General features: G+C 34.2%; 2 protein-coding genes across 2 annotated transcripts; both read right to left on the bottom strand.

Moving 5' to 3' along the window:
• Positions 1-12,086: 12,086 nt before the first annotated feature.
• Positions 12,087-14,061, bottom strand: LOC128240510 (NXPE family member 3-like). The gene is made up of 2 exons (XM_052957164.1): positions 13,772-14,061; positions 12,087-13,513 (listed from the first exon to the last, which is right to left on the bottom strand). Exon 2 carries the CDS (start codon positions 13,311-13,313, stop codon positions 12,087-12,089), a length of 1,227 nt encoding a protein of 408 aa, XP_052813124.1. The 5' UTR covers positions 13,314-13,513; positions 13,772-14,061.
• An 8,596-nt stretch (positions 14,062-22,657) lies between these two features.
• LOC128241828 (complement C1q tumor necrosis factor-related protein 6-like) lies at positions 22,658-24,624 on the bottom strand. Its single transcript, XM_052958917.1, has 3 exons — positions 24,387-24,624; positions 23,774-23,956; positions 22,658-23,264 (listed from the first exon to the last, which is right to left on the bottom strand). Exons 1-3 carry the CDS (start codon positions 24,595-24,597, stop codon positions 22,984-22,986), a joined length of 675 nt encoding a protein of 224 aa, XP_052814877.1. The 5' UTR covers positions 24,598-24,624; the 3' UTR covers positions 22,658-22,983.
• Positions 24,625-24,949: the final 325 nt, after the last annotated feature.

Genomic DNA, 24,949 nt, shown 5'->3' with positions numbered 1-24,949 from the left:
CGAATCTACTGGAGAAGTGGTAACGCATCGAACGAGCTGACAAGTTCGGGTTGTCTCGCGGAATTTGACTACTCCGACACAGGATGCACAGATTGTTCCGGCTATTATCAGAATCGTTTCCGGAACGCAACAGGTACTGCCAGGATGACGAACATAACGCAAGATAGACCAGTAAGTAGACACACGGTCATCAGGCGGCTCCGCGAACCGGGCATACGAGCTAGACGGCCATTCATGTTACTTATTCTGGAACAACACCACAAGCAGCAGCGGGAGCGGCCTGAGTGGTTAAACCTCGTATTCACTGAAGATATCCGGTTTAACTTGTATCACAACGATGGAAGAATGCGGGTGTACAGACGTGGCGGAGAAACAATGAACGACGCGTGTGTGATTCAGCCAGGAATGTATGGTTTGGTTTTTGTGATGGTGCGGGCCGTAATGTCGTTTCACACCAAGGCAGACTTAATACGTGTTCAAGAGAACACTAAAGCTGCTTGATATCAAGATAATATTTTGATCCCGGTAGCAGTTACGCACATAGAGCCGGCGGATGTGGCATGGTATCTCTGCTTGATGAGGCATCGGTCCATACAGCGCGTGAGACACAGGCGTTTTTAGAGCAGAAGAACGTCCGGGATTTAAACATGACTGGGCGCAAAGTTCACTCTCCCCACGATAAAGTCATATTCATAATTTTATTTTAATAATTTGTTTAACAACATTCAATCACTATTACTAAACTTTCTACCTATTCCTTAATAAATTACATTTTTTTTTAATTTAAATATATTACTCTTTCTTGTTTCACTTACTATGTCACTTTCGTATTTTTTTCAAATAATAATGATACTTATATTAACTTCTTTATTCATGGAAAAAAGTTGTTGTACTTAACTAACTATTACAACAAAATGATATCTCAACATTCTAGTCGTATATTTTTAATTTGATAAACAGTATTTTGGAATTTCTTTTCATAAAACCAATAACTTTTCACTTTATGTTTTGGGTAAGACAGTATGGAAATACATGTAAGTGGTATTCATTTGCCATAAAGGACTCACCATAAGAAAACGAGCTATTGTCATATTTTGAAAGTATTGTTGATTAGTTGTCACATATCATTTACGTAGGGAAACATTTAGGTATGTAATGTCTTTGAAAGGATCTTTATTACTATCACATAATACGTTAAACGAGTTCACTTTAATATCATTGAATGACGTACATAGAAAAATGAAAAGTAATTAAATTCTTTACAATCTTATAATTTATTTATTGCTAATAACAAGTTGTTTTGTTAAAGCCTTTCTTTTTCGAAACCGGAAAATTACATTAACATTGCTTTGATTTGTATCTATCATATTGTTTGATAAACGAACTGTTCTATTACACAATTAGTGTATTTCAGTGAGGTTTAAAAGGAAGAATGATTGTCTCAACACACCGTGAACAGTTGGAACAGATAATTAAACTAACTACTGATTGACTATAAAGGCTATATAAAAGGTGGCATTGTAAGATATCGCCATTTCATTGACAAGAGAGGCTGTGATTACCAGTGACATTAATTTTAATGAATAAAATGTTTACCAAAATATTACTTAAAGTTGGTGTTTTGCACGTGCACAGCATTGTGTTAGCGTCAGCGTCCCACATTACTATGGATGTTGAAATGCTTCAAACTTGTCCGTTTGCCACCTGCCAGAGAAAGACAATAAACACAACAGGGGTTGGCATCAGTATAGCGAAAACTCTGATACTTTGCAATTTTAGAGGTAGGAGGTTTTGCAATTATTGTCGTATGGAGGTATATGAAAAGTAGTTCTTTACTGAAATCAGACTAAAATCATCATTTAACATAAAATATCGATAATCGTGTTAGCTAATTCTTTCAACGAAGTGAAATTGTGAACATAATTCTACCAATTGTTTTGTTTCTTCATGCTGCAAACACATTCAATATCTTTGAAAAATGCATCCGAATGGTCGATTTTAGCACTACATTAGGCACTTGGGGTAGCTAGGTGTTTTAACTCATTACAGGAGGACTGCCGACCGATTCTTTGCCCAACTGGAATGATAAGAAACGCTTCAGCACAATGTCAGCTCCTGAAAGTCGGACGAGGATGTCGGACTTTAATTGTCTTGGTATTTAATGGTAGCATCTGATTGGGTATTATCATATGGATGACGTCATTGAGACATATATCTCTTTAAAATTGTATTATACCCATGTAGTTGGAATTTCTTTCCCGTTAACTTGTTTGCTTGTGCGTAATCTTTATTGTACATAAAATTGACCTTTTCCGTGATGCCCTTTTTTAAAGATGCATCATTTGAGTTCAGGAGTCCGATGTACGCACATGCTCGTAATTTGATCGGGCAATTGGCACTTATGCACAGTGGCTCCATATAATGTTTATATTATACCTTACACATATGTGTCACTTCTTTGCATATATAAAGTCGGTCGTTCCGTATATCACTGTAATTTTATGAAAATACAGTTCTATGACGTCAGCGGTTCAATATTATGGCCAGTCTGGACCTCACCAAATATGTAAGATGGATCGCTGACGTCATACAACTGGTAAGTGCTGCTTCTTATTTTCACAACGGCGAAAATTTGTCGCTGGTAAACATAATTAGCTTTGTTCGATAAAACATATCTAAAGCTCTGTAAGAAACATTGAATGGTACAATTTTTTCAGTATAATATAATATTAAGTATTTACACAGTTCAAATCCGTTTTCGGGTATACAACTTCGCATCTATTCAATCTTTTAAACGGATGTCACACCTATCCGGTTATTAAAAAGAACCCTCATAACTATTTCGTCATTGAATACTCGATAGAAAACAGTTCACTTGAATCGCGAGATTTTTATAATTTCAAGCGACGAATACACTAAAAAGCTCATTCATTTCAAACAAGTCATTTCAAACTTAAGCAGGAATAAAGTCTTTTTTTCCTAGATGAATATCCGTTAGCTATATATTGTACATATTGAAACATTATTTTACTTAAAGATGCACTCTCACTCCCAAATAAGATTTACCACAATTAATCATATTGTTTTAATATTCCGAAAAGGATGAATAAATGCCGAAAATAATGGTTCTTATGAAGGATACCGAGTTTAATTTGAAAGAAACTAGCATAAAACACGGTATTTCGACCTTATGACACTAGTTGAATAGTACCTTTGATATCTTGTTTGTTTTGAAAACTGATAAGATGCATTAGCTCAGTATTCTATTTGAATGTGCTGAAATAGATTTCCAGCCTACAGGTACGGCCAAGTTTCCAATAAATATTCGTTTTCACCGTCACGAATTTGCAAAGCCAGTAATCAAACGTGCTGAACTCCTTTACATTAGAAAGATAGACCTTCATACACTGACTAACACTATTTCCGATCACGTATTGCTATTTTGTCATAATAATATTACTAAAGTACGCATACAGAAATGCAATAAAGAAAAATGAAGGGCTTTATATGAAAGTTATTTGCCATGGACTTTACAATTTTTGCAAATTGTCCCGAACGCCAATATTTTTGTATCAATTTTGACTGAGGTATTTCCTTACACAAATATAAAAACGCACGCGACCCTTTAGTTCCATCCTTAACGATATGCTTACACCGTTCGCTCTCGCAGCCTAGCAACGATGTCGGCCGAGGTGTTTTCTTATATTTCATATGAATTTAGACTCCATTAAGTCTTTACCTATTAAAACAAACAAAATCAAATTGTTCTATAAGCATTTGTTATTAATATGGATTCAGTTTAAGCAACTTCCAGTTAATCAAACGAAAACACCCAAAAGTTACTTAAATATTAGAAAAGAAATAATATTGGGTAATAAACTCATAAAAAACAAGTCTTCTATTTAAGAGCTGGATTGATTCCAACACACTATACATAAACGATATTCTTTCGAATTCGGGCAACTTAGACGCTAATTGTATTCTTGATAAGCTATAAAAATAAACAAAACTGGATTGCAGAAGTAAATATTTTAAAACAAGCAATTTCTAACACTTAGAAAGAAACTCTTACATCGGATATATCTACAAAAACAAACGTCAATCCAAAATTACTAATAAGTATCCAAAGTAAACCTTTTAAAGATATGACGAATAAGCAAATATATCAAATCTATATAAAGCAATTTTATGAAAAGCCTTACATTCATGGTTATTGGGATCGACGGTTGCAAGAGCATATTTGCTGGAACTCTTGGTATTATATTGTTCATAAGTCCATTGTGGATTATAAAGTCAAACAATTTAAAATAAAGTTATTGCATAATCTTGTAGCAACGAATTTAAATTTATTTACTTGGAAATTGAAGAATTACCCTTTATGTATTTATTGTAATGAAGTAGATGACTACGAACACTTCTTAATTAAATGTCCTTTTTGACAACTTTCTGGAATGCTATACATGATATCTTTAAAAGATGCGGAATACAGAAAGAAATTAAGAATTTAAGATATATAGTAATAGGTTACAAAATCGACCAAAAAGAGTATAATATTGTAAACATTGTTTTAAGTCAGATTGCCTATTGCATCTATAAGACCTATTTTTTTGTGAAAGGAGATCCAAACCGATAAATATAATGTACCATTTATATAATGATTTGAAAGTTCTTCAAACTCACTTGAACAATAAAAGCATTTCTAAACGTTTTTAAGCGATTTTTTAATAAAATTACAATATAATGTTAAGGCATTTTCATAATGTTTAATATTTACCTCAAATTGTTAAATGATATTGTTCCACTTCGATATATATACTTATATATATATATTGTATGTAATGTTTGTTTTATAAAATAAATAAAATAAACGGGTTGCCATGAACTGTCAATTCCAAAAATAAAAATAAACATAGGGTTAAATTTAAAAAAAAAGCCTTGACACCGCGAAAATCTTGTTGTGTTCGATTCTGTTACGTATGAAACTTAATAAATACTGTTATTATTTCGGAAATGTGAGTGGTTTTCTTGGAAGATTGATGAGAAGTCATGCATTGCCTGTCATTTTGGACTTTTCCCACAGCTTTCGCGTGAACTGCATGTAAACATATCCCGAATCATGGAAAACATCACCACTGATATAGATAGATAAGTTGCAGAGACATAGCTGCGACCATATTATGACAGAAAACTCTTGAAAGTATAACATTCTCACGGTGCGTTGATAAGCAAATACCCTGAAAATATGTCTGAATAAATGAGGGCTGATTAAGAAGAACTTTTTTTTTAAATTTCATAACAATTGTGATGTGAGTAGATGATAACCTAATTTAGCTTTCAGTGAATTGTGCTATTGGGCGTGGACCTTTTACACTTTCAAAGGCTGTTCCTCTGAATTATATCTCTACCAAAATGAACGTACTATTCTTCACATAAGTACTATATCTGTATACTTATTACTTAAGAATATGGCTACAAAGCAATTGATACAATCATGTAGTTGTATTTGTTTTTTTTCCATATACCACCATAGTCAAACGAGCCTTAACTTGTCACATCTCTTCTTTTGACCTACTTTAATGTGAGTTGGGAAGAACAAGCATTTCAACTTTTTCAAAAATTCAGTTGATGTCCGTTTGAGATATATACAGTTTTACTGATTAGACATGCATATATATACATACTTCTTCTGATCTTCAGAGGGGAGCTATCAATAATATCTAAACAACATTGTATCGTTCCTTTTGATGATTTTTGTGTTTAGTTAAGAAATTATAAGGATTATAATAACTAACTGGCAAAGTTATAATATATCATTTACGTCATATCATAGGATTAAAAAGTTTTTGGTCAGCCCTTAGATGTGACGTATTCAAGATGAATTACCCATGACACATTGTGTGCCATTTAACACCGCCAGACTGGATTTACAATATAATTTTGAAAGTTTAAAATGCTATTAAACTGAAGTTATTTTGTTTTATTTGAGAAATAAGATTTTTGGAACAGCTTTACAATGAACAAAATTTGTAATTACATAGTTTTATTTTGCACTCTTTCTGGTGTGTTCGGCAGTGAGCCCCGATATAGTTCACGTTTTGAATACGATGAACAAATGTTGGAAAAAATGATTAGGATGGAAATAGATTATGAAAATTGGGAAAAGAGAATTGATGAACAGCTGAACAAAATGGTGCAAATAAAAGAAAATTTGGAATCCTTTGTTGAAAGCAAAGTCATTCAAGTGCAAGAAGAATCGGAAAATGCCATACGTAACTATGAAAGCCGATTTAATGCAAGTCTCGAGGAGTTAAGAAACACTGACAAAGGTAACATCTATAACTAAACATTGAGAGATAATATAAACATCCTATTTAAGTATATCTAAATAAGTTACAACACAATAAACATCATACAGTATTGCAAAACAACTAAACCCATAAAATGTTTATAGACATTGATGTTAATATTACTTTTTATGTTTATCATTTAAACCTTTTTGTACATCAAAATACGAACATTAAATTTGAAGAGTATCCTTTCTTATTACAAAATAATTACTCATTATGCAAATACGACTTTTTGCAGAACAAGCCACTGCCTTACCCGACGTTTTGTTCAGAGCTCGAGGGATGGTAGACAACACGCTTTATGTAAACCAAACTGTGGTGTTTAGTGAAGTCATGTACAACAACGGTGATGGGTATGACAAGGCATCCGGGATATTTAGAACTCCCGTAAACGGAACATACCTTTTCAACGTGCATTTGTGCCAATACAAAGGGAAGAGCATTTTTTATGCAATTGTGGCAAGAGGTGAAACGGTTTCAAGTGGACTTTCTCACGAAAATGCCGGATTTGTCTGCGTTTCCGGCGAAGTTGTTATCAAACTTAACGAAACAGATACAGTGTTTGTGATGGCATTACATGATAACGATGAACTACTTGCAGGAGGACTTGGCACTTTGTATCGCTACGGTATAAAATCTAACACATTTTCTGGTGTACTTCTTAGATAAAGATTTCTTAAACGCATAAAACGGAGTATTCCAACAGTGCAACATAACTCTCTTTTTGATAAATTAAAACAAGCCTTCGTATTAATGCAACACAGTGTCCATCTAAATTGAGTTTTATTGACCAATAACAGATTAACAAATTATATTTGCAGGAAGGCTAAAAGGAAATATTTTCACCTGTTAAAAGAACATAGATCGAGAGCGACTGTTTCAGAGGAATAGAAATAAATCTTAAATGTGATTAAATCTGCCGAATTGCAATTACTGCACAAATGATATTTACGCTGAAGTGTTCAATGTGGTGTGTTAGCTACATGTTTTACTTATGAATTCATTATACAACTCTTATCATGAGAGTCTCATCATTGGGTAACAACAATGGTAAAGGCTCTGTTAATAAGTGCATAATAACGACGACCTTCTTGATTTCGGACTAAGCTCTACATGGATCTTTGTCCTTTTCTTAGGAGTTTTTAAGATAATTTTTTTTAAAGGATATGAGGGTATCAAGCTGTGTATGTGAACCTCTAAAAACGAACATCGATGTATCCATAAAAATCCTAAACTATATTAATGAAAAAAGTGTCCTAATTGAATAAGCACTCGCACATGGTGTCTATTCACCGATTACAATTTGGGAAACGAAGTCTTAGATAGGTAGCAGCATGTATCTATAAAGTATGCATGGAGGCTGAGATAAAAAACGGTAATTGTTTTACCCAAGATAAGTGAAGCCTTGATCGAGAGAGGATATTAAGTAGACCAATACTAAATGTTAAGTGTACATAACATTTTAGCATAACGATTGTTAAATAACGATTACCGCGACAGTAATATCTCTTCTTCTCTATGAAACTGTTCAGTTTATATTCAAAATTTTATTTTTGATGATTATTTTTCATGTTTTAACCAATCTCAACCACAGAATTCCTTTAACAGACGGATCAAACCGTTGTGTATATATTTCTGACGTATATGTGTGTGCATGTGATATCTATAATGATTTGCAGCCAGAATATTGGTATAAATTTCAATGTCGTAATTCAATGATAAGAGGATTATGCATTTTTCACTTTTGTATTTTTACACTTTGTATCCCTAAAGCGAAATTGCGTGTTTGTAAAATGTAAAATTATAGTTTTGTTTTTGCTTCTTCGATGTCATACTCCAAATTAAAATGCAGTTCTGTTATTGACAAAAATGTCCATATATTTCTATGTCGAAGATTAAAAACAACTATTACTAATGACTCATTGGGCTACAGCAAAGCAATGGAATCAAAAGGGATCTTTTTTTTTAGCTTGCCGAGACTTATGTTTAAATTTACATTCGCATTCGCAAAAATACTAAATGACATGCATTAAGTGATAATTTACTATTTATTTTTAAGTAATGTTGTCCTATTTTCATCTCAATGAAAAATATAATATTTGATATGAATACGTTTCAGATATTTAAAACATTATTTTTTGACTTTTAAAGAATTTTGTTTTATGTATTATTCAACATTTCGCCGTGTGGTTGATTCACATTTTGTTACATTTATTCTCAAATCCATTTCATTTCTTCACTTTATAATCACTATGCAAATTGTATAACCAGCTAAAAGAGCGACACCAGCGAAACATGTTTTCTTCTAAATTATGTCTTGATTATTTTGTATTGTGAATGTATCGCTTGTCTTTTTACACGTACTATAACCTCAATAAATACATTAATCATGCTTAAACTTAATATCTCGAAAAAAATATTTATTGAAACAAATAGTGCCTAAACCAATCACTCTACAACTCGATCAGTGTATGTCATAAAAACAGAAGTTGTGTCTTTTATTCTTCCAAATATTACACTTGCAATGTAAGGCAAAGAGTGTTTATATATTTTACTCAGGATGAGTGAAGCTTTCATCGAGAGAGGATATTTAGAGGACCAATAGTAAATGTTTAGTGGGAATAACGTTTTAGCATTACGATTGTTAAATAACGATTTCTGCGACAGTGATATCTCTTTATCTCTATGGAACTGATAAGTTCAATAGTATTCAATTTCTTTTTTAGATATTAAATTACTTTTATGTTTTAACCCATTGTGCCTACAGAATTCTTTTAACAAACGGATCAAATTGCTATGCATACCTTGCTGACATCTGTGTGTTGTGTAAATGTGACATCTGTTACGTTTTGCAACTTATATTTCGAAATAAATTTCAATGGCGTAATTAAAGATTATTATTTATGAGGATTATGCAGTATTCGCATTTGTACTTTTACACTTCCTATCCCCTTAGCGAACATTGCTTGTTTGTTCAAAGTTTTCCTTTAATTTCTTTAATTTTTTTTGCTACTTCGATGCAATACTCCAAATGAAAATGAAGTCTTGTTATTGACGCCAATGTCTGTATATTTCTATGTCGAATGTTAAATACAACTATTACTAATGACTCACTGGGCTACATCAAACCAATGGAAACAAACGGGACCTGCATTTTAGTTTGCCGCGACGTATGTTTAAAGAATTAATTCGAATCGCAAAAATATAAATCTAGAGTTTATTTACAATTTATTTTTGAGTAATGGTGTCCTATTTTCATCTCAATGAAGAATATAATATTTGATATGAACACGTTTCAGATATTTAAAACGTGATATCTCTTTATCTCTATGAAACTGATGAGCTCAATTGTATTCAATTTCTTTTTTCGATAATTACTTTTCATGTTTTATCCCATCGTGACTACAGAATTCAGTGAACAGACTGATCAAACTGTTATGCATACCTTGCTGACGTCTATGTATGTAAATGTAACATTTTGCAGCCTATATATTGAAATTAATTTCAATTTCGTAATTAAGGGATATTACTTATGAGGATTATGCAGTATTCGCATTTGTATTTTTACACTTCCTTTCCTCTTAACGAACATTGCGTGTTTGATCAAAGTTTTCCTTTAAATTATAATTGTTTTTTTTGCTTCTTCGATGCAATATTTCAAGTAAAAACAGTAATGTTATTGGCAACAATGTCTGTATATTTCTAGATTAAAGGTTAAATACAACTATTACTTATGACTCAAACCCTCACTGTGCTACAGCAAAACAAATGCAACAAAAAGGGACCTGCATTTAAGCTTTCCGCGACGTATGTATAAAGATTGAATTCGAAAAATATGTATCTAGTGTTTATTTACTATTTATTTTTGAGTCTTATTTTCATCTCAATAAAAAATGTAATAATTGATATGAATACGTTTCAGATATTTAAAACATTATTTTTAAAGAATGTTGATTTATATATTACTCAACATTTCGCACTGCTTTACAAAACGTCGCATTTAATTGTTGATTGATGTACATGGGTTTATTAAAATGTATCTTTTTCATAAAGCTTACAATATGCTAAAACTAGAAATATTAAAAGTAATTTCATTATGTTTACCATTTTACTCTATTGTATGTTATACAATTTATTTGAATTCCTATGTTCACCATTCACCACTATGTTTGTATGTATATTATTGTGTACATAATGTTGTTCTGGGTCGGTGGCCTATATCAATGTAATAAATAAATGAAATGAAATGTTAAAACTGACAACGCCGTGTGGTTTAATTCTCATATGGAATTATCATATCCATTTCATTTCTTCACTTTATAATCACTATGCACTATGCATAAACAGCTTAAAATAGTGACAATAGCGAAACATAGTATATGTTTCAATGTATTCTTCTTATTTATGTGTTGATTATTTTGAATTGTACATGTATCGCTTGTCTTTTTTTCACGTACTATAACCACAATAAATATATTACTTATGCTAAACTTTATATCTTGAAAATGATGACAAATAGTGTTTAAACCAATCACTATACACTTTGTATCCGAGTATGTCATAAAAAAGAATAAAAAAGTTGTGTCTTTTATTTTTCCAAACATTACACTTTCAATGAGAATGCAATTTAGGCCATAAAGGTGGTGCTGTAGCAGTATCGGTCAGGAGTGATGAAATACATTTATAAATATACATGTATTTTTTTATAATTCATGGCATATTGACTTGTGCCCTGAGCTTAGTATTATATTCGAATAGGTATGCTTTAATAAAATCTCCAACAGCAGACTGTTTTTCAGGATGCCCTTTCCATATTTTAAATTCAGTCCAATACCTGCACTCAGACAGAAAAAAAATCATAAATATCTCTGAGATGAAATACGTAACTACAATTTGAAGTGTTGTTAGTTTGCATTGAATGTATACGGAAATCATTTAGTAGTGTATAACCTTAAGATTGGAAGAGTGTGGAGTTATGACTATTTAAGATTATTTTATAAATTTCCATTTTAGAGGGTAATGGGGTAATACCAAATTCGGGAGAGAAATGGGGTGATACCATATTCTGGAGGGAAATGAGGAAACGCCCTATGCTGTAGGGAAATGGGGTAATACTACATTCTGAAGGAAAATGGGATAATACCACATTATGGAGGGGAATGGGATAATACCATATTTTGGAGAGAAATGGTAAATACCATATTATGGAGAGAAACGGGGAAATACCAAATTCTGAAGGGAAATGGAGAAATACCATATTGTGGAGAAAAATGGGGGCAAAACCATATCATAGAGGGAAATGTGAAAATACCATATTCTGGAGAGAAATGGGGGTGATACAATATTCTGGGTGGAAATGGGGCAATACCATATGCTTGGGGGGAAATAATGGGGTAATACCATATTCTTGAGATAAATAATGGGGTTATGCCATATGCTGGAGAGATATGGTTAATACCATATTCTGGAGGGAAATGGGGTAATACCATTTTATGAAGGTAAATGGTGTAATACAATATTCTAGAGGTAAATAATGGGGTCATACCATATTCTGGTTGGAAATGGGGTAATATCCTTTATACCGAAGCCTGTATTATTTGAATATAAAATTATTATTTTTTATCACACAATGGATAATTGTTTTAGATATTACTCAGCATACATATGCCAGAAATTGATCAATTTGAGCATCCAGTTGTTTGTCTTTTGGATGAAGCATCCAGCTTCCATACGCGACACTTATAGAAAATGTGTGTATATAACCTTGTCTAGAATAGAGTTTAATTCCTCATAAATTATTTCATGGTAAATAAGGGCTATTCTGACATCAAACCACTTATCATCTTGTGAACACTGATGAGGTCCTTTAAAAAGTACTTTTGAAAGCAGATACTTTGCTTTCAACATGGTTATTGGTTTAACTATACTTCTTAGTCTGCTTCGCAAAACTTCCAAAGGGTAATTTTGGAGATGTGCGTTTATTGTTATTAAAATGATTATCTCAGACCCATCGATGGACATTGAACGTTTGTATAGTATGTCCCAAAGTTTGCCAGCAATGGAAGAAGGAACACATTTGGCGATGCTTCCCCCGCAGTGGTACGGCATAGAATGGATTGACCATTCAAAATGCATATTCTGTCTTGGATCAGTGAATAATAAACTGTTAAAGTTCTTACGAATATGTATTGTGGAGTTAAGTTTTGATATGATATTTTCGAAATATTGCCTCACAGTGGAATCCCCCATGACGTAAAATCGTTTTCCAGCGAAGCAGCGCCTGATGGTGGCTGTATCCCTGACCTGCGTGTGGTGGCACTGTAGCATCCTCCAGCCCTTGTTTAACCCTAGTCCTGTTGGGTATGTTTCATTCCATGATAACAGTGGTGATCGGTTATTGCACTCAGTTTGCTTTGGTTCGAAGTTATATACACTTTTCCCTCCCGCAAAGAATCTACTGGTGTTTGAATACGATGAGGAAATGTTCAAAACATATGTGTTATTAAGTTCAGCCACAACTGGACGAAATATTACACCGGAATCGTTCTTTTTATGTACGTCGATGTTCCGAGTTGTCCATAAAACTATAGGAGATCTGCAAGAGAGTAGTCGACTTTTAGGTTGCCCACAATAAACTGTCATGTTAAAATTGTGTTTTGTTAGGTTGCATATCTTATCATAGCCTACAACATTCGGCACGGCAGAACAAGGTGTACTTTCTGCAAGATTTCTTTTCTGAAATATGACCCACACACCATGAGGGCTCTTCAAAGAATACACGGAATCCCCATAAAGCGCCATGGCCAAGAATCGCCTGCAGGAGTTTGCGTATTGAGAAGCAATTATGGCACGAATCTCCGTAGGTCCCGACCAAAACACCTTTACAGTGGCGACGTACGTGCCATCTCCGTTGTCGGTCACTGTACCAGCAACGACCGCAACAGGCTCTTCTGTTTTGGTCGCCATCGAACCACTAGATGGAAGCTTAAGTGCCCGCACTGTAACCACATCTCCCCCGCGACTTCTCGGTCATCCTGTGACGTCATACAAACGGATCAACACATGCAGTTCGTTTGTGTGTATGTTGTGACTCAGCAGAGACAAGTTCGAATAAAGGCCTGACGACAATTCACTGGAGGAACCACACACTGTGTTTGCATCTTCGCCTGAAGGACAACACAAATGTAATTGATGTAGTTATAACTAAATTATTTATCATTAAATTGATGAACTTAATATAAAACTGCTGTAAAATTCTTTCTTGAATCAATATCCTCGCCGGATCTCACAATTCGTTATCATGACGCCCGAACAAATCTAGTGTTTGGGCTTAAAACATTTCATTTCACATGGAAAATTAGTATTTCTATTTACTTACTTTCAAATCTTAATCAGCAATATTTCATATTACAAAATAAACTTACTGAAGGTAAAATGTAAGTTCGTGGTGAATTCTGAATGTCGTTTTCGAGATAAAAACGTGTAGTCCTTAAAGACATGTCCGCCTGTCTGGAACGACAGTTTTCTGTTTGGAATATCTAAGTTTCGCTCCGAACTTGTATCAGGCTCAAGATCTATGAAATTATTCCAATTTATATAAACACAAGCAAGTGTCATTATCACTAGCACAATAAAGTGTCCTAGTTTCAGATTAAATACACTGCACGTGAATTTACTTTTCCTCGCCATTACAAACGTCTACGTGTATTTTCCATTTCAGGCCTATACTCATCGAAACTCATTATTTAAAACAGAAAATCCATATGGTAACATACTATTATGTAATTATTGCAACAGGTGGTGGTCGCCGTCTACGTTTATTTGAAAGTTTTCTATGTTTTAAAGTGTTTGCCTATATGCTCAACTGGTACAATAACAGTTTATCGCAGAGTTAGAACTAAAAGGGCGTAATTATGTTTCAGAAACACCTGGAAATTTAAGTTTAACCATTTATGTTATTAGTTTATTCGGGATCGTTGGTATAAGAGTGAGGTTGTGCACACAAACTGGTTTAAACCCCCAGTAAATTTACATTATACTGACAGTTTCAAGGCGGTACCTAACAATCCTTGATAAACATACCTAGTTATTTATATAGTGTATATGCATTGTGTTGTTTGAGGATTTTTGTGTTGTTGTTCCATGTTTGTGATTTTTTTTTGTGCTCTATGTCTATATGTGTTTACCCTATGCCATTAAACGGGGTTTATGTGTAAACTTTTGGCCATTGAGCTTTTTTCTGTAGTTTTTCACATAGTAATTATTAGTGTGATGATAAGAGTTTATTTATACTCGCACTCGGGCAAAGCCCATTTAGCGAGTGCCCCGATTATATGTTTAGTCATATTTTTAGAGCATAGTGCACATACAGAATGTAACCTTAGCTAACCTCGTTGTTTAACGTACACAAGTGTATAGCACTGTCACACGGGAACCCCATTTAACGTCCCTCCTAGAGGACGATTAGTATTTGCTTAGTGGTGCGGTTGGGAATCGGACCTGCAACCCCTAGATTGACATTCAAGTTTGTAGGCACTAGACCACGGATACACCACAAAGAAATCGTGTTGCAAAACGGTACTTTCTTCAAGATGTCTTAACCTGTGCAATCTGACAACACATTATACATTACATTGCACCGATGGTTTGCCACGCATACGATTTCTTATAATCGTCATTTATATAAACTAAGAGCAAGCATTATGGGACGTGGTGAGGGTCTAGTTTGTTTGTTTTAGGTGTTTGTAATTGTGTATGTGGTGTATATATGTGTGTATCTAGCTCATTGTCGTTTGAACCATATCCTCGTGACCCTTAACAGTGTTTATTATTGAATTATCGGCTACTGGGCTTGTCCCTGCAGGTTTCATCGTATGATTGAAGCTTTGACTGATCGTGGTTTTTGCCCCGCCATAATACCACCATTGGAATTTCGAATCGTCTGTAACATCTCTAGCCTATCATTTGACTTTACACATCAAAGACAACCCGTCTGCCACCGTCAGCGATTTGTTCTATACTTTCACGTATCACGTGGAACTAGCTTCTGAAGAACACCTGCAAGAACGAGGCGGTGTCAAACGACATTCTTTGAAGTGCCGAAATTGACGTTTAGAAACCTCCATTGAGTGTCTTTTCGGTACAAAACTGTTTTACGATCGTGCTTTTTTTAACTGATTGACGATCATTTTTTCCCAACTTGTTGTTTATTTGTTTTCAAACAGGAGTTTACCATACTTACGAAATTACGTTGGCCCGATATCATTACCCGACGTTGGCCAAATCTCATGATGCTAATCTAGACACCGTTGACCCAACGCATGGGGCTTATAATGGTGCAAAGCGATACCTTCGGCAGTATGATATTCACCCAAAATTAAATACGGTCGAACACCGTTGACTCGAAATCACAGAGAATACCTCGAGCCTCGGAAAATTCGAGCCAAACATCAACGCTTAGGTTCAGTCAAAATAAATCGGTCCTTAACATATAGTTCGAGCAAGCGATGAGTTCTAGCCAAGCGAATTCGAGCCAACGGGGTTCGAATGTGTGACGATAACCCAACTTTGGCACAACGTCGGTGGGTAACTGGATTCGATTTGGTAAAAGACCGAAGGCGGAGCTCCGTAAGCGGCATAGACTGCGCTATATTTCCTTTCAAATGGTAAAACATTAGAAAAGTTATCTTTGTTTAAAATCTTTAATCAAAGCGAAATATTGCCTTCCGACGTAGCATTTATGACGCAATTCATCATGTGGTATACACACTGTTTATAATACATGAGAGTAATTCAAACCACGGTCATTCCATCCCAGACCATTGGCTGCTTTCCAATTTTATGGGTTTTGAAGCTAAATGGTTTGTCATTTAAAAAAAAAACTTGATAAACAAGTCAACAGTTAATTGAGTAATTGAAGGCCACTGGCCCCAAATACATAACATACAAGAAAGGCATGAGTTGTGTCAGGGTAATTAATCGGTACAAGCAAAGTGTAATAAAATTCATGATTACTTCCCCTTAACCATTAATGTTCAGAAGGAGATGGTAAACATAATAAGCTAGTATTCGTAAATGTTCAGATTGATTTGTGTTTAATAACCTATAAAAATCTTCTAATTCTAAACATTTTCACCACATTGTTTTATTTGAACCAATACACTGGATGTAGCCACCTTATCGAATACATACTGATACGTTAAACCAGTATGTTTTCTGAGTGGGAACATGATTTGTTTCTTATGTTGTTTAATGATTAGTTTACGAGTGGTACTTTCCTCCTCTATATGGTGTTGGGTAACCTGAAACACTACAAATCAGTGTTATTTCGCGTGCAAATAGGTCAATGAACTTTAGAATATTCAGGAAATTTAAGTGATCTCTGACCTTATCATATTTATTTTTTTATTTTGAAATGCGATATAGCCTAACAAGTGACCACCAAATAATGTTTCGTCCTGTGTACGAGTTTTGTTTTAACATTTCGCAAAGATCTCGACATAAATATTGTTACGAATGACCATGGAACATGCATGTATGAACACAATATTTTGACACCGTATTGTTGGGGATTTAAAACGATGCTTTGATTTTCAAATTGGATAGTTAAACTAACCTAACACTTTGCGTGCCATATTTTAACCTTTTCTGATTGGACGTTTTGTTAATCATAACAAAATGATAAAACCATAACACACTCTTTTTTACAGATGGCAACAGTGCAGGTTTTGAAAATGAAATAATTTTGGTAGAAAAGTGGTATTTGAAAGGGGGGGGGGGGTGAAGCCATAAAACATTAAATTTGGAATGGAAATATGAAAATCTGCGATCTGATCTTTTGTCAGCAGTCTTTTATCACTTGTTTGCAGATATTTACGCAAAAAATTGCTAATTCCAAGACAAAAAATAAAAAAGTTGGAAAAAACGGTAAATCTGTGAAAGTGCAGCTACGGTAACTTTCTAGACTAAGCTTTCTTACGACAAAAGGATAACAGCACCGTCATATTGTGTATATACTTATTGGACTAAATAGACTAGAAATTGAGCCTTCACTTCCGACGCGGACGGTCTCGGGTTCAATCCTGGCCACGTTATACCAACACGTTACAATTAAGTACCAGTAGCTCTATTGCCTCGCACTGACATTAAAAGGGTGGTACTGTGTGATTTGGGGTTTTAATTACTCGTTTACATCCAGGTCAGTTGCATCCTAAGTATCGGTGCTTTACACAGGGTACTTTAAATAGTCAAGAGGTTTCTGGCCCTAATATAAAAAAAAAAACAATACGTATCTCAATCTCAGACTCAACTTATTTTACCACATAACATCATAAGTTATCTAAAATCGAAGATGTTTTTACACTTTTAAAAAAAAATCTGTCATAGAATATGCACATTAAAACACACGCACATACATACGCACGCACACACGCACGCACGCACACAAGCACGCACACACACACACGCGCACACACGCACACACACACGCACACACACACACGCACGCACGCACACACGCACACACACACGCACACACACACACGCACGCACGCACGCACGCACACACGCACACACACACACGCACGCATGCACACACGCACACACACACGCACGCACGCACACACGCACGCACACTCATACTTACGCTCACACGCACGCGTACGCTCGCACGCACGCAGGCACGCACGCAGACACGCACGCACGCACGCACGCACGCACACACACAAACACACACACATTCTCACACAAACACACACATTTTACTCATTATTAGATTTTGATATAATGGACCTTAAAGATGCACTCTCCCAGATTAGATGTGAACCACAATTGATACATTTTTTATTTTACCGTAAAGGATAAATGAATATAGAAAACAATGGTTCTTATGAAAGGTACCGTGTTTAATTTGAAAGAACGGTGCAGAAAACAGAGTATATCTACCTTATGAGACGATAGTTGATTACCATAAATCTTTTAGGACCCACCAGTCATTTAATATTTGTGCGTTTTCAGCTATTGAATACACGGTTACATTCATGCTGTCAGTTATATTTATTTTTCATAAATGCATTATTTAGTAAGTAGTAAAATGTTAATCAAGCAAAATATATGTTTGTTATACATGTGTATGTATTGATTTTAAATACGAGTGTCACTTTAAAGTGTCCGATGTATATTTAGGTGCCTAGTGACCACGTACTACTTTAGCAAAATTTGAATGGGTTATATGAACAGAGAAAGAGTATGCAAAACTCGTATCTAAACAAATATTAGAAACAATCTAATTTGGCATATAACGATTGTAAAATAGATTATTTTACGATCGATATCAGATGAAGAGCAGAAATATAAATTGCAATAACTATATTTGTAATGTATTTTAGGTCATTTTACACATATCAGCAAGTCATACGCTTTCAAATGATATCAAAGTAATTGGAGGTCACCTGGCATCAAATTTCAGTTCTCCAGTTTAAAGCTGCACTCTCAAAGACTGACCGTTTTGACAATCACCGCCAATGACCCGATAACATTACAAGCTTATTTGTACATCGGATGTCTTAAAGCTGCATTCTTACAGATTAAACATATTGACAATTTTTTTTGTCTTTGAACGAGCCATTTTTTTGCGAAAATGCATGGAAACCAGCGATATAAGTCTGCTTACAAAACTCCAGATTGTAGGTTTTCATATTTTAGCCGCATCGCGCGATTTTGGGCCTGCGGAAATATATATTTGCTATTAAAATGTTTTAAGGTATTTGAATTAAATGACATTTCAGGAAGTAATTCTGAAAATTTCATTCTGATATCACTTAAATTGTGTAAGATACGTGTTGTTTACAAGTGAGACCATATAAGCGCGTTTTGAATACTAAATTTGACGTCATTCACATGACGTCGTTACGAAAGAACATTATTCAAATGACGTGCAAAATTAACGTATCAATATTGCAACTAGTTTATAATTTAAATTATTTTATTAACACAGTTTCTATAAGGAACATAAATTTAGAAAGAAATGATGATTCGTTTTCGTATTTTAATACATCGTGCCGATTTAAACACAGACTATGAGTGCAGTCCAAATAAGTCGGGACGAAATCCATGGTTGCTATGGAAACATGAGTCAACCAACGGCCATAACTCGTCGATAAAAAGATGCACCAATGACAAACCTTTGAAAGAAAGAAGTTTAGAAGAAATTGATATACATAGAAAAAATCATTATTTTTGGCATATTTTATTAATGATTATTTCATTTGTAAAAATTATGTCCGAAGGCCCAAAATCGCGCAATGCGGCTCATTTATGTTCAAAAATTGATGTTTTATGCATTCTTCTTGAAGCGTAAATAAAGCTTTTAGCCATTAAACATTAATTTATGAACGGAAATATGAAAAAAACTGCGATCTGATCTTTTGTAAGCAGTCTTATATCACTGGCTTTTAGATATTTACGCAAAAAATGGCCCATTCAAAGACAAAAAATAAAAAAAGGTTTATAAAACGTTTTATCTGTGAGAGTGCAGCTTTAACAACACATCTAACCATGACCTTAGGGAAACCAGGTACTTATCTGAAAGCTCAATCAACCACTATGTTAAATTTTGATTCCTTGTGATCCAATGCAAATTTGGAATCATTTCAAAGAGAAGTGCTTGCTGATAACATACACATATATAAAAAATGACTTAATGTTCATAAACGATACAGTTTGTATTTTTGCTCTTGGTTTTTCCTGAAATCAGATGTAAAATGACATGTTTTGCCAGCTTTCAAGAAGGGCGCCGACTATATTTGATATTACTTTTATTCCAACTAAGGGACTAGTTCATAAATTGCAGAACAATGCTTTCAATAGTTTCCACGTTGCATGATATAATATGAAGTTTAGTATATTTTATAAAATTTTACACTTCAATTGATAATGAATACTTAAATCATAATAGCTCAGCTTATCATTTTGAAAATTTTGATTTTTAATACCAACTCAATCATAACAACTCGGCCATCTCCGAGATAGATACAGGCCGAGGTGTTCCGATTGATATCAACTTCCGCTCAAATAGATGAAGGTTACACGGTACTATAACAATATCCTTTATGTTTGTAAACCTCTGTAGTTGTATGTCAGTTTTATGTTTAAATCACATGCATGTAACATGCCTTGATTTATGAAATAAACTTTCAAACTTTCAAACTTTTCCTACGCAGTAATCTCCCCTGGCGACAGCAAAAATGCCGAGTTTTGAAAATTAACATTGAGCTAAATGGTTTGTTTAAAAAAATCCATTCGAAAGAATGAGCTCCTGATTATTCCCTATTGATGTATAGTTTTTTTATCCCCATTCTATAAACTCATATGAGTGAAATGTGTTACATAAACTTGTACAAAATATAAAGCAAGGAATTCACATAGCATGCCGGTACAAATAAAAGGTGAATTTCATGCTATTAAAATCTATGACCATTGACTCTAATTCTTCCGAAGAAACGTATGTATATTTTTGGTATAATGTAGTTTTAACCGGAGGATTAGCTTGACCCCCCCCCCCCCCCCCCCCCAGAGTTTTTATAATTCCGGGCTTAAACTGTTGTAACAATATTATTAACCATAATGTCATTCGAGCATATCGAGGGGTGAAAGCGAAAAGGTTCTATCTGCTTCTTTATTTAATGTCACTTAGAACCTTTTCGCTTTCACCCCTCGATATGTACACCCAACATAAAAAAAGATATTATCAAAAAAGATGATTACAATTTTTGGTTATCTGCATGCACGTTTTTCTTCTAATTTCATTGCGCCGACTTAATGCTATGCATCAACTTTTTTCTTGTATATATTTTGATGCGAATTGTACAAATTCTTTTTTCTGCAAATCACATAATTATGTTTTAAATTTTACAAAAAACAACATGGGGTTACCCGGCACCTACATTTCGCATAGTTGTGTATCGGTAACTTTATGATACATCATTGGTGACTCGATTCAGTCAGAGGAAACTATGACGTCATATATTCTACTGTCATATTTACTATACGGCCTATTTATTCATGCGGTGGTTATTTTTGAAATGATGAAATGGCCAAAAATGTTTAATGGCTGGAATTTAGCGTATATTAATTATTTATTTTAAAATAATGTTGTCCCATTTCATATTTGATATAAACAACTTTCAGATAAAAGATATACTGAATGAATCAAATATTTTTATTTTTTTATTTTTGTTGGTTTAGTGATTTTGACATATATGTTATTCTACATTTAGCACTACTTTACAAAACGTCGCATGTAATTGTGGCTTGATGTACATGCAATGTATTTTTTGTTCATTCTTTTTTCTTTTGATGTATATAGGTTTGTTCAATATTTTTTTTTCTGTGTTACCAACAATGTCTTTAAAATGGTTCTTACTAATTTATTTTAGCTCGACTCTGACGAAAGCTGATAGCTTATATGATCACTCTGGAGTCCGTTTCCTGTGCAGACACTAGTACTTTGTCCTTTTTGAGAGGCCATGAGAAAGTACCTGGTTGAGATCTAACCCAACCTCTTGAGTGAGTAGCGGACATCGATACCACTAAACCACTCTCACTCTATTCAAATTGACAACGCCGTGTGGCTTAATCACATAAAGTTACATTGATTATCTTATCCATTTCATTTCTTCACTTTAAGATCTCTGTACAATATGTATAAACAGCTTTATAGGGGTAACCGAAGAGAGACAAAGTTTACCCTTCAAAGCCTCCAACTCAATTCTGTCTTGATTGTTTTTCATTATGCATAAATCACTTGTCTATTTTTCATCAGTAAAAGCCAAAGTAAATCCCTTGATTATGTTTAAACTTGTACATCTTGAAAATGATTTATTGAAATTAAAAGTGTTTAAACAAATCACTTTACAATATTTATCCGGGTATTTCATAAAGAAAGAAAAAAAAGAAGAAGTTGTGTTTTTTTATTTTTTTAAAGCATTACACTTTCAATGAAAATGCAAGTAAGATCAGTTGGCGCTGTAGCAGTTTCGGTCAGGAGTGATAAAAAACATACTTATATTTAGACATTTTCTTAATTCATGGCATATTCACTTGCGCCGTGAGCTTAGTATTATATTCAAATGTAGATGTAGCGAAAATGCATCATTAAATTATTCATAATGTTGTAAACCCTTCAATAAAGGCGTGTACCATTTAACAAATTTAGTCATTAGTTAGAATGATAGCGATCAACAGAAATACTAAAATTTGCATAAAACTCAAACACAGGCTAAAATATCACAAAAGTACACAAGTCGAATCTCAATCTCAACTTATTTAACCACATAAAAGCATGGTTTATTTCAAATTTCTGTATGATGTAGCGTATTTTCTCATAGCTTTTGGGCTATAGTATATTTTTTGTTTGGAATATTGACCAAAGCTGTTAATCAAATTATTGTATAAGTGAATGCGCATTTAAAAAGTGTGAAAAACACATACAAATTTAAAAGGAAATTATAATGTTATATGGTAAAATTAGTTGAGATTTCGATTGAGATTTGACCTAAGTAGTTTCGTGATATTTGGGCCAAGATGATACTGATAATTGGCCCTGACCGAGTCCACATACATTTCCACCACATATTATTTAGCCAACAATTTCCTCTTCTCCAACGTGAGCTCTGAGTAAAAAGCCGGAAAACAGCGAGTGTCCACCACCGTAAGCACCATGGTCGCTCTCAATGTGACGAACCGAAATTGTCTCCCCTCGTTTCAATGCTAGAACGACAGTTTGTGCCGTGGAATCGGAAGTGACGTCACCGTGGACATAGATGGTTGTGATTTTGTCGGAGTTACGGAATATCGCGAAATGTGTCGTCTGGCTATTGAGGCTGTGCATTGTTGTTGAGAAAACATAAAGGCCAGCAACTGAAATCAATATAAAATACATTTGAACTTTTGTTACACACTAAAAAATCTTTGGTACCATATCTAAGAAACAACTGACCCTTAATCGGAATGCACCACTGTCAAGATAAGAAACTGGCATTGATATGAACCATTTAAATTAGTCTAGCGTCCTTGACGTTTTGGGGATAGTTGGATGGAATGTTTGTACTGCGAACTGTACACACCCTCATAATTAGAATAACAGACTAAATTAATGCTTTACTGTGAAATCGAGAAATGGTATACTAGACGCGGGGGGGGGGGATGGTCTTATATCTTAAATGTTAGCCCGAATTTCACTAAAGAAGGCGTCGATTGGCGCGCTTCCATGGACACTTTATTTAATCTTGTAATCTAACATGATCAATAATGAGCGACTCTTTAGTTTTACTCCGGGAACGGAATCATAACCTTAACCTAGATGTTCGTACCACAGTCGTGGTATATGTATATAAAAATACAAATTTAAAATGTATAAAACGCTATACTTGGCGCCGTGAACATTCCAGAACTGTTGTTGTATGCTCCAAGTGACATGGTGCTGTCGATGTCGGTAACAACATCACCGAACACGATAGTCTGACCTTGACCAAGGTGCTCCAAATTAGTCCCGACCTTTGCAAAGAATGCAACCTCATAATCGAACGGATTCTGTCTCTTTTGTAGTTTGTCTGAAAGTTATAAGTGTAAAAAACTTTAAGATAATGTTAGTAAAGAAAACCATGCTGCAGTAGCCATCGTAGTAGAAACGATGTAATTCGTAAACAGTTTGATTTTTACTGAGCATTGACATGATCGGATTATTAAATAAGCGACTATGGGTGCCTGCGCATTAGAAATAGTTCCCTATAACTGAAACATTTTAATCTAAAATGTGGTAATTTAAACAATACTAAGTCTTGTAGTAGACAGCTTTGCGCCCAGCCTTAGATACAAAATGGTACATACATTTCATGGGTAAATATTAGGCCTGCTATTTACACAATTATTAACAATATATTTCTACAGAAAAAACATAGTTAATAAGACATTATAACCTCCCTAAAAATCATTATTTTGGAAACACTATAATGTTAACAGTTAAAATAGGAGTACAGTTACCCTTCTCCGAACTCTTCACAACCTCCCGTAGCACTTTAATTTCATTCTCTTGCTCGGCCGTACGCCTTTTCAAAAGATCGATCTCCAACTGCTGCTCCTCAAACCGTTTGGTGAACGAACGATCCATTTCCTTGAATCTGTTTTCCATTTCGTTTGTCATCGTGGCAAACGCATTACCAAGAAACACAAGAAATAGCGCAGAAGAAAACATTGTTCTGTTGGTTGATTATTGCGAGCCTATGCCTGACCTGAAATGTGTACAATTATTAAAATAATCTACATTTATATAATGATAAGACAAAACTAGAACACACCTACATTAGCAAGTCGAATCGCAATTAATCATAACACTTTGGCATATTTCGTACAGAGTGCATAAAAGTTACATTTCTTGTAGGAAGTGATATTTGGACGACTGTTGTTAGATTAGGAAACTCGTGTTATTATCTAATTCAGATTTTTTTTGCTGGCGTTTACTCGGAAATCGCTATCAGTTTTTAGTTTTAAACATAATTCAAAATTTATATAAAACATCAGATTACAACATCTTATATCTTTTTATT

Source organism: Mya arenaria, chromosome 7 (assembly GCF_026914265.1).
Source record: "Mya arenaria isolate MELC-2E11 chromosome 7, ASM2691426v1".
Taxonomy (NCBI): Eukaryota; Metazoa; Mollusca; class Bivalvia; order Myida; family Myidae; genus Mya; species Mya arenaria.
Note: the sequence above shows the minus strand (reverse complement) of the source record. Positions and strands in the feature narration are given on the sequence as shown.